At 34.9% G+C, this 12434-nt stretch overlaps 1 protein-coding gene across 1 annotated transcript in view; it reads right to left on the reverse strand.

The window, feature by feature from the left end:
- The window catches only part of CFAP47 (cilia and flagella associated protein 47), a 474307-nt gene that overhangs the window by 307967 nt on the left and 153906 nt on the right, over positions 1–12434 (reverse strand). The window contains exon 28 of the mRNA XM_057717674.1: positions 2755–2855. Coding sequence (XP_057573657.1) covers positions 2755–2855 — 101 coding nt within the window. The remainder of the gene's footprint in view (positions 1–2754; positions 2856–12434) is intronic.

Raw genomic sequence — 12434 nt, forward strand, 5'->3', positions numbered from 1 at the left:
ATCTGTTTTTATCCATAAAATGAAACCAAGGGTTTTGAGCTCATGTGTTTGTTTTGAGGATTACTTTATAGGCAATAACACACACAAATAAGCTGGTATATACCAAGTTTCTTCCACTCTTTCAGTACAAAGCCATTCAGAATTTGCCAGTGAACCTTTACCCAGTAGGTATGCATATCTCCAGTATGCTAAGCCACTACAGACTTCATAGAAGTGAGCCTTAGGAAATTCAATGATAGAATGATTCGTTTTGACAGAATGATACTGCATTAGACAGTACATTTTCAACTCACCATCAAATGACAAAAAGTTCCTAGTGGGGTACAAACCCATGTCTGTACCCTTCAACTAAAGTCAGTGATTCATATGATAGTTTTTTATTTAGCATATTAAGTATAACAAGTAAATCATACTTCTTTACTTTTGGATATACTTAGTATGTTTTAGGATTTCACCGTTACTGAACATATCATACTCTAGAGCACAGTAGCTATGTACGTAGGCTCTGAGGTCTCACAAATTTGGTTAGAATTCCCTGGGGCAATGTGCTCATCCTCTCTATGACTCAGTTTCTTAATCTGTAAAGTGAGATTAATAATAGTATTGAACCAGATTTGTTGGGAGGACTAAATGAAATAACAAATATAAGGCACTCAGCAGAGCATCATATGCCTGGGAGGCACTAAATGTATGTTATAAGTTATTGTTATACATATTTCTAAAGATATTTTAGAATACTTAAGAATCATGACATCTTTCTACAGTAATTTTTAGCCAAATGGATGTATTATTTTAAACAATTATACAAACACAAAGACTTCATTTTTTTCCTTCTAAAGAGATAGCAGTATTTTGTACAGTAATTCCTCATTATTGGGGGGGAAGGGATATTACGAAAAACAGAGTGGTAAAGCAATAATAAGTTATAATAGCAGTAATAATGAAATGATAATAATACTTTCCACATATTTATAGTCCATGAGTCCTCAGAAACGCCTTTTTTAGAGATAAATAGGTATCATTAGTATCGTGCTACTCCCCACCACGCACATTTTGTTTAATAACAAATATTTAAGGACCTGAGAACTAAAGATAAAAGCATATGGCAAAATAGTGAGGGTAGAACACGAAACAGAATTTCCACCCAGGTCCTGTGACTTTTCATCCTCTGCTCTATTACATTGTGTTATCTGAAATTCCCCCTACCCATCCAGTATATTAGGAGAATATAAAAATATAATATCACAATTCCTCAGAAAAATATTTTAAATCCTGAGAATGTGTGTAAAATTTGTAATAGATATGTGCTGAGAAGGAACAATCAGAGAGGTGAGAAGAGACCCAGGGAAGTATATAGTATGTGGAAGCCTAGAGAGAGTTTGATGAGGGAAGTGGGCGTGGGTCAAAAGTGTAAACTGCTGTTTGGCATGCAGTGACAACAGTTTAATGGATCTAATTGCCTAGCTTCCTTTGCTATTTTTCTCCCTCCTTCTGGGAAATAGATTGGTTTATTGGACTGGTAAATTAGGCAAGCATGGCCTGAATTCACTCTTTTTCCTGAGAACAAGCCTATCCAATGAAGGGGTACAGTCTCCTCTTCCTCCCTATTGGCATCCTTCACACTGATCCAAAGTGGCTAGGAGAGGGAAGCAGAAGTTGAAGGGCAAGAGTAAGCAAGGTTAGCTGATTAAGCAAGGTCCCTGGATAATGAGATTCAGATAAAGGAACAGCCTAAGGAGGAGAGAGTCTTCTTTCCTTGGCTTTGTGATGGGAGAAATGATGGGTTCAAAGGCATGTTTGGTATTTGGAAAAATCAGCGTGTTCCTGCCTGATGGTCTCCAGTTGTTCTGAAAAGTTAGAGAAAAGTTCATCCCCTGAGACTGAGGCAGAACAGGACTGAATAGGTTTCATAGGAGTGGTAAACATTTGAAGCAAGTGGAGAAGATGAGAAAACTTAAAAACACAGAAAAGGCCTGCAATTCAGCACTGAAACTTGAGGCCTTGATAATCTACACAGATAATTTTTTCCCTGCTCTTCATCCTTCTCTCCCTCTGAAATTTACTCCATTAAGCATCCTTCTCTGTGTCTTATATTTCAAATCTCTCCCTCTCTGCAGCTTCTCTTCTATTGTTCTTAGTTTCTCTCACCATTTCTCCTGCAGCAACCCCTAGCTGGTCTACTGATTGCTCTCCTCCCCACTTAAATTCACCTCACATCTCAACAATTGCTCCCTCTCTGATACACTGATCAATATCCTCAAAATCCACAGAAGGTCCTCAATATTACAGAATAAAGGGTGCAGTGGTGTGGTCCCATACCTACACTGTCTGCCTTACATCTCCCATCACACTCTCATGCCTTTGCTATATTGCCCTTTTGTCCAAATCGTCTTATTCAAGATCATTTGTCAAACTCTACACAAATGTCATCTCTTCTATAAAGATATCCAAACCTCCAACATCAGCATTAACCTCTGTACCACCCCCACATTCCCAAGACATCATTTGGCTCATATATAGAGCTCTTAATTCAATCTTCTTTGTGTTAATTTATTCATGTATCTTTCACTAGACTGTCAACTTTTGCAATTAAGAGACACTGCCATATTCTACCCTCAATGCTAAACACAGCGCCCTGTAATGGCAGGAGTTTAATAAACATCTGTTAATCTTAAAATCACTCTATTTCTAGACGTCAGCCTTGGATAACAAGAACATACACAGTGAGAGAAACAATAGTCATGTATAACTTACCATTCTTTACAATAATCTTTTGCTCATCAAGATGAATTGCCATATATGAATAAATAGTAAGAATGCAATTTTCTGCCGTTGCAGTAACTGGAAGTGAAAACCTAAAAAGTGAAAATATTGCATTTCAATAAAATAACATTTTCAGATGCAGTAAATACAATGCAACATTTTTTAAGTCTCCTGGGTGCCTATAATGATCAAGACATGAATTATTCATCATTTTTCTTTCCATCTACTTTGTTTTTCTTAACCACATACTGTATCTATTTTAATGGTTTAAGAATATTTACTTTTAAAGCTTTTAACAGAGTTGGCAAATTTCACCGTCAAGTGTGCTCTAGAACAGAGCTTATGATTATGCAGGTTCACAAACAGATTCAGGAAATTTTAGAGTTGAAGGAGCTTCAGAGTTAATTTATTCACCTTCTATAGCATCCATGACAAATGTTATTTAGCCTCGGATGGTACCACTAGGGAGATACCACCAGGATGACACTCATGACTCAGAGACAACCCATTTCATATCTGGAGAACGTAACCTCATAAATCCTATTTCAGAGCAACACAGAATGAAATCTACAACCTACAATCCCCATTACATTCCTTCAAATATTTAAATACAGTTCACTGTTTCTTCTCTAAACTCTCTTTTCCAGATTTGCAAACATTTAGAATGTTCAAGGGTTCTTTCAACTGCACGGTCTCTAAATATTTCACATACCATCTAACTTCTTTAGATAATCTTCTGTTTTGTGTTTGTTCTTCTTTAAATGTCTGAGAAGTGAAAGTAATACTGTAAAAGTTATTCAACCAGTAGACAGTACTATTACCTTCCACAGTCTGCACATTCCATTTTATGAAAGCATTGTGAAATTGTCTTATTATTTTTATCTGTCTAATTTATGTGACAACTCTGTCCTTGTGCAACTGAGTTTTTAATATAAATACTATATTTTATATCTATACCACTGGAATACTACCTTATTGGTTTCAGTGCTGCATTATAGCATATCAAGATCATTTTACTCTTGAATCAGCTATCATACTAGCTCTTCTATCTAGCTTATGGTCACTGGCCAAGGAGAAATAACAAAATCCCATGTTATAAACCAATTTAATAAAAGTAAAATATAGAATAGGATGAGACATAAAAATCTGTAGCTGAAATATAATGAGTTGTCAAGTGACATTAAAATAAACATGTTGGACTTCCCTGGTCGCACAGTGGTTAAGAATCCGCCTGCCAATGCAGGGGACACGGGTTCGATCCCTGGTCTGGGAAGATCCCACATGACACAGAGCGGCTAAGCCCATGCACTGCAACTGCTGAGCCTGTGCCCTGGAGCCCACAAGCCACAATTATTGAGCCCACATGTCACAACTACTGAAGCCCACATGCCTAGAGCCCATGCTCCACAACAAGAGAAGCCACTGCAATGAGAAGCCTGCGCATCACAACTAAGAGTGGCCCCGGCTTGCCGCAGCTAGAGAAAGCCCATGCACAGCAAAGAAGACACAATGCAGCCAATAAATAAATAAATTAATTTAAAAAATTAAAAAACAAAAACCAAAAAATAAAAGATCCTCCTCAGGGATTCGACCCTTCAGTTCAAGGTTTCCCAACCTGCTCTGCCCCGTTTTAATGTTCATTGCAGCATTATTTACAATAGCCAGGACATGGAAGCAACCTAAATGTCCATCGACAGATGAATGGATAAAGGAGATGTGGCACATAAATACAATGGAATATTACTCAGTTGTAAAAAGCAATGAAACTGGGACATTTTTAGAGACATGGATGGACCTAGAGACTGTCATACAGAGTGAAGTAAGTCAGAAAGAGGAAAACAAATACCATATGCTAACATGTAAGCAATGTAAAAAAAAATGGTACTGATGAACTCAGTGGCAGAGGAAGAATAAAGACAAAGATGTATAGAACAGACTTGAGGATACGGTGGGCGGGGGCGGGGGGAGAAGCTGGGACAAAGTGAAAGAGTAGTATTGACATTTATATGCTACCAAATGTAAAATAGATAGCTAGTAGGAAGCTGCTGCATAACACAGGGAGATCAACTCAATGATTGCTGATGACCTAGAGGGGTGGGCTAGGGAGGGTGGGAGAGAGGCTCAAGAGGGAGGGGATATAGGGATATATGTATAAATACAGCTGATTCGCTTTGCTATATAGCGGAAACTGGCACAACACCGTAAAGCTATTATAATCCAATAAAGATCAAAAGAAAAAAAAAAGGAAAAAAAACAACAAAAACATATTATATGTAAATGAATTGATTTTTACCTCAGCTCTGCATATGATATTTTCCCATAAGGAATACATTGTTTTTATCTTTATCAATTAGTGTGTATTAAAATATTATGCAAAGTATACAGAGTCAACATTGTCTTGTTTAACCAACCCTAGTCATTCCCTTGCCTCATCCTAAACACATACATTAGATTTCCCTGTTCAGGATTAAGTTGTATTTTTATATGTAATATTTTTCCACGATTTCCCTCTTATAATGAAATTTTAAATTCCTCGATAGCGTAAATCATTACTTCTACATATTATGCATTTATGCTAAATGTAGCAACCAATCAAAAGTCCCTTAACTGACCAACTATGTTTAATGATCTTTTTCAGATTAAATAATATAGTTTATCTACAGACACCATCATCATTGCTATCTTAGAACCAAAAACGTTAATTTTGTTTTAAGAGTGATTACAGGAGGAGAAAAAAAAAAGGAAAGAAAAAAAGATGACTCTAGCAAATGCTGTGGGTGCTCTGCCCTTAAGTCCTTATCCCCCAGAATGTAATTCTTTGTGCTGGGCTCCCATCCTCTGGGTGGGCATAGTGGGGTAACTGTTAACCTTCTTCAAAGAATTACTGCTGGGATACTGGAGCTGCTGAAAGTCCCTACTGCCTTAGGAGTTTATGGTCCCTAGAGTAATCCTGCAGCCCATGCCTGTATGTTGTGGGAGTTTGATAGTCCAGCAACTTTGCTTCAAATAGGACAAAAACTGTGCAATGGTAACTTCATCTCCAGAGAACCCCGGGGATCAAGCTGAGGTTGGGACTTAAATTTCACATTTATTTGGGATGACTGATTTCCTGTTCTGCTTCCCTTACCTCCTTACTTGTTTTTTTTTTTCACGTATACATGAGTCCTCATCTAAAAGTCAGCTGTGGACAAGCCTACCCAAGACAAGTACCAAATGAACAAAAGAAGCACTATCACTTGAAATATTTATAAAATGGTAAAAAACTAAGAAAAATAAGGTGGAAATAAAATTTCACTCTGAGAATGAAATGGGAATAACTATAACAATTTTTTTCTCCTATAAAACTAGTTTGTCAGAGATGATAAGATATGATTTCAGATGCTCCGTAAAGACTAAACAACGTACAAAATTCATCTGACCACATTCTTCTATGGAGCACGATACAGAAATTGTACAAGTTATACAGTACAGGAATATGGACACTTTATACATTGATATCATTATTATTAAAATTTCATTAAAACAGAAAAGGTGAAGTAAATCAGAAAGAGAAAAACAAATACCATATGCTAATGCATATATATGGAATCTAGAAAAATGGCACTGATGAACCTAATGGCAGGGCAGGAACAGAGATGCAGACGTAGAGAACGGACTTGAGGACACCGGAGGAGGGGGGAGGGGAAGCTGGGATGTAGTGAGAGAGTAGCATTGACATATACACACTACCAAATGTAAAAGAGATAGTTAGTGGGAAGCTGCTACAGAGCACAGGGAGATCAGCTTGATGCTTTCTGAAGACTTAAAGTGGTGGAATAGGGAGGTTGGGAGGGAGGTTCAAAAGGGAGGGTATATATGTATACATACAGCTTATTCACTTTGTTGTACAGCAGAAACTAACACAATACTGTAAAGCAATTATACTCCAATAAAGAAAAATTAAAAAAAATAAATTAAAAAAAAACAGAAAAGGGACTTGCAGTTGGTATTACTAATATACTACATTTTAACAAAAATATTTCTGGGAAAATAGGGTACTTTATGGTATCTTATCAGAGAATAATGGCATTATTTATAGATGCTCTATGCCAATCCATACAGACAGGAACCATTAGTGGTAAAGGATTTACTCCCAAAATACTCAATATTCCAGTAACAGTGAAATGAAAAGGCACTCTGACATTATGGATTTCAATTCCATTCTGGGATTTAAATAGAATTTTCAGGAATGAGTGATTTAGAATGGTTCTACTGGACCAAAATTGGGATGGACATTCCTGGTAACAACAGAGTTGATATGATGCAGATGTTGATGAACATGGTGGAAATGTGGCAGCTACTGTGTTGAGCATCTAACATGCATCATTTCATTTACATAAAACCTCTCAACAGGCCTAGAGGATATGTATTATTAATTTTCTCAGCCTTTGGTTACAATAGCAAGGTCCAGAAAAAGTCAATAATCATTTAAAGTCACACAATTAGAAAAGAGAGGGTCCCAAGTTCAAATTCAATCTGCCTGAAACAAAGCTCTGATATTAGCCACTGCATAGGATTGGTTAGCTTCCAGATCTGTCTTGCACAGATGCTCAAAGTTGGGAAGTCTGCATAAAATCATATAGATGATGAAGAATGTAAATGCAAATGTTTTTCACTAGTTTCTTTTATCAATTTTCTCATTAAACAGCATACACTGCAATACTTCTAGCTATTCTAATAATGTTAAATTACATAAGTTCCTAACTAAAACTGGTTTAAATAAAAGCACTTTTGGAAGCTATATTCTCCTGGGTTCTCAGGAAGAAACATTTGACTTCAGATGCTTTTCTAAGTAAACAATAACCAGCATTTAGAAAATCAACATAAACAAATTCTCCTGTTAGACACATGAAAATTCTTCTAGAGGTGGAAATTTTGAAATTGCGTATAGAAACAAAAGGTACTGCTGTACCCTAAGGAACAATGCAAAATGTGGTAAGAAAAACTCTGGTCACTCTTTTAGATAGAATTTTTATGTATAAATTACTGATATTTTAATATGATAAATCAAGCAGTAAATAACATAATACATGGAAAGTCATATATGGAGTACACAATTTCTTTTTTCCTCTGTTATTTCAGGCTCATCCAATACTTCTCATTAATGACTTCTTTCCTCTGTCTCCAACTACGTGCTTTAAATTCTTCCTAACTTAGAGAAGAATTTAAGGACTAATAAACACATATGTACCCTTCATCGATTACCATTTTGCCACATTTACCTTTCTTCTTTTATTTGCAATTAATTTTCTTAAAAGGTGTGTGTACACAAATTTACCCCTAAATATTTGGCATATCTCCCCTCAGAACAAGAACATTCTTCCATATAATTACAATTCTATTATCACTACCATCAAATTTAACATTAGTTCAAGAATATTATCTAATTTATAGTCCTTATTCAAGAGTCCCAATAATGCCAGGGTCCAAATTGGGATCATCCATTGAATTTAATCTCCTTTATGCCAGGACAGTCCCCCAGCCTTGTTTGATCCTTCATGGCATTGACATCTTTAAGAGTCAAATTGTCTGAATCACTCTGATTGTCCGCTCATGATTGGATAAGGTTTAAGCATTTCTATCAAGAAAACCTCATGTGCGGACTTCCCTGACGGTCCAGTAGTTAAGCCATACCTTCCAGTGCAGGGGGTGTGGGTTCGATCCCTGGTCGGGGAACTAAGATCCCACATTCCTCACAGCCAAAAAACCAACACATAAAACAGAAGCAATATTGTAAAAAATTCAATAAAGACTTTAAAAACGGTCCACATTCAAAGAAAAGAAAAGAAAAAAGAAAACCTCATGTGTTATGGCACAGTTCCCATTTAATTGCATCAGGAAGCACAGTAGGTTAGTGTTCCTCATTATTTGTGATGCTGAGTATGGTCATTTGATATGGCAGTGTCCATCAGATGTCTTCATTTTTTATAGCAGTATTTTTTTTAAAATGTAATTTACATATTATAAAATCCATATTTTTAAGATGTATAATACAGTAATTTTTAATATATTTAATAAAATATATTTAATATCACCACTACCTAATTTTAAAATATTTTCATCACCTGTAAATAAAACCCCTATATATTAGCATTCATTCCCCATTTGCCTATCCCCTTAGGCACTAGAAGTCACTAATCTACTTTCTGTCTCTATGGATTTGCCTATCCTGGACATTAATTAATTAGAATTATTACTTGCAATTAAAAGCAAGTAGTAGGTAATCTGTGGATGAAATGTTGAGACCATGCGAACATCTCATCCTCATTAACCTTTCACTCAATGTATATAAAGTATATACTATGTGTTTGGGTTGGGTAAAGCCTTCTGGAAGGGCTCCTCCAAGCAGATAGGTCAGTGGCTCTAAAGGTTGACAACCACTGAGCCAGGTCTCAAAATTGAAAAGCACAGTGCAAGACACAGTTTGTGAAGAATTAGTCTTAATTTTTCAAATGTTTAGTAGAATTCTGCAATGAAACCATCTGGGACTGGACTTTTCTTTGTGGGAAGAATTTTAAATAATTTTTCAACATTTTAACAAGAATAATAAGAATGTTTAGGTTTTCTATTTCTTCTTCAGTTCGTATTTATAGTTTGCATCTTTCTAGGAAATTGTCGGTTTCATCTAAATCATCTAATTTGTTGGCATACAAATTATTTCCTTCTTTCTATTTTATTTGAATTTAATTTGCTCCTCTTTTTCTAGTTTCTTCCAGTTTTGTGAGGTCAAAGATTGGGCTATTGATATGAAATCTTTCATCATGTTTAATATAGGCATTTAAATCTATAAATTTCCCTCTAAGCACTGCTTTAGCTGCATTCCATAAATTTTGATATTGTATGTTTCCATTTTCCCTTATCTCAAAATACTTACCTTATGATTTATTCTTTGACCCATTGGTTATTTAGGAGTATGTAGGTTTAATTTCCATACATTTGTGAAATTCCCAAATCTCCTTCTGCTGTTGACTATTCATTTCATTTCACTTCATTTCATTTCATTTCATTTCATTGTGTTGGAGTCCATATTTTGCATGATTTTAATCATGTTTAAAAATATTGAGACTTGTTTTATAGCCTAGCATATATTCTATCCCAGAGAATGTTCCATATGCACTTGAAATAAAATGTGTTTTCTGCTGCTGTTAGGTAGTATGCTCTACAGATGTGTTATGTTAAGACTGCTTGGTTGATAGTGTTTTTCAAGTCTTTAATAGCCTTGTAGATTTTTCGTCTAGATGTTCTCTCCATTATCGACATTGGGGTACTGAAGTCTCCAACTATTATTTTTGAATTATTTATTTCTCCTTTCAAACATGTCAGGTTTTGTTTCATAGACTTTGGGGATCATTTGTTAGGTGCTTATATGTTTATTATTTTTATATGGTCCTGACGGATTGACAATTTCTAATTATCATTATAAAATATCCATCTTTCTCTTTAGCAACCTTTTTTGTTTTAAAGTTTATTTTCAATAATATTAGTATAACCATTTCATTTCTCTAACAGTTGCTAACTGCATGGTATAACTTTTTGCATCCTTCTAATTTCATCCTAATCATATCTTTGAATCTAAAGTGTGTGTTCTGTAAACAGCATATAGTTGTAGTTTTCTAAAAAATCAAGCCTGACAATTTCTGTCTTTTGGTTAGATTGTTTAATCCATTCACATATAGGGTTATTATTGATATTTTTGGATTTATTTCTGCTCTTTTGTTTTCTGTATGCTTCATATTTTTTCCTTTGTCTCTTCTTTATTGCCTTCTTCTATATTAAGTGGATTCTTTCTACTATACCATGTTAATTCCTCAATGATTTTTAACTTCATTTTTAAGTTATTTTCTTATTGGTTGCTCTCAGGATTATAATATGCATCTCAACTTAGCATCTACTCCAGATTTATACTAACTCAATTTTAGTATGTTATGACATGTTGCTTCAATATAGCTCCATTCCTTTTCTTTATTGTCACATAGAATTACATCTTTATGTGTTACAAACCCAACAATCTAGTGTTATAATTGTTTTATATAATCTTATGTCTTCTAAAGATGTTAAGAGAAGAAAGGAAAAATATATTTATATAGTTTTTTATATTAGATTTCATTACCATTTCTGGTTCTCATCTTTTCTTCCTGTGGATTCAATTTACCATACAGTTTCATTTCCTTACTCCAATATAATTTAATTTCTATTGCCCTGCTTTGTAATGTTATTTACAATATATCTCTATATGCTATTAGCCCAACTATACAACTTTATACTGTTTTGTGCAGGTGTTTTTAAGAATCAATTAAGAGAAGATAAGAGAATAAATATATGGCAGTATAGTCATAAAGTTCCGGAGTTTCGATTGATTGATTTTTTTTGGAATGAATCTAAACTGACTCAAGTTTCAAGAATATAAAGGAACTCTCATTTACTTTCATTTCAATATTCTCATGATGCTGTTTTGGACGTATATTTATTTTCTATTACTACAAAAAGGATGTCCCTGGATGCTACAAGTTTAAGAACAAGATATTCCTATTGTGTCACTGGCATCATGTGATCTTTACTAAATCTGTAGGTATCATAAAAATATTTTTAAACATTATGTTGACTGAAATGAAATTGCCACTATTCATAAGTTTTAATCTATGATACTGGCAACTTCATAAAATTGGCATAGTACATCTGTCTCCCTTAATCTAATGTATACACACATAGTGCATGCGTACATGTATACAAACATGTGTGTGCATGCACGCACACACACACACACCTTTCTCCATACCCCAACAGCCATTATTGCCTTAGTTCTACTTGATTATTCTCCACATTACTGGATTCTAGGAAGGAAGCCACTACAAGCTAACAAAGGTAAAACCAACAACAACAACAACAACAACAACACCCTAAATTTAGAAAAAGTCAAATAAGAATGTTTATGTCTACATCAGAGAATCACCAACAAGATGCAAATTACACTTTTACAAATCACAGTTTTGATATTGAATGGCATGATGACCACCTTAATTCATTAAATAAGGTGTGGAAAGTCTCATCATTCACCTCTCCAGTCATTAGCTGAATAATTAACACTCTAATTACACATCTTTAATTCTGTCCCAATCAATAGTGAAGATAAGAGACTTTTATGCTTGTCATCCCAAATGACTCTAGAAATGAAACACTGAAGGTCCATGTTAAATCTCTGTGATAAATGTCCTGGTAATTATAGTATTTCATCACTTTTCAATAGCATATGAAGTACTGTGATGGTCTGTCAACAATATGTCAAACACCATGAGAAATAGTATGATATTATTTATATCTTTCTCATCTTAACTAAGGATCTACTCCTCTCCCTACTATTTACAGGCAGATCTTACATTCTAAAAACAGCCCTACTGAACATGGTTTTAATCCACAGAGAGATGAGCAAAGCAAGAAGGGACATGGTGGCAGGGTCTGGTTTTTGGAAGCACGTATCTTTAGTCTTAATATGGTTGTCTGTCCAAATCTTTCTCCAAAAGGCAGCTAGAAAACTATAAAATTACATGTTGGAAAAACTGACAATGGCTATGGAGGGTTAAGAGAAGAGTTTACAGCTAATACTGCTTTGGGTTAATGATCTAGATTTCTATTTA

The sequence above is a fragment of the Hippopotamus amphibius genome, chromosome X (assembly GCF_030028045.1).
Source record: "Hippopotamus amphibius kiboko isolate mHipAmp2 chromosome X, mHipAmp2.hap2, whole genome shotgun sequence".
NCBI lineage: Eukaryota > Metazoa > Chordata > Mammalia > Artiodactyla > Hippopotamidae > Hippopotamus > Hippopotamus amphibius.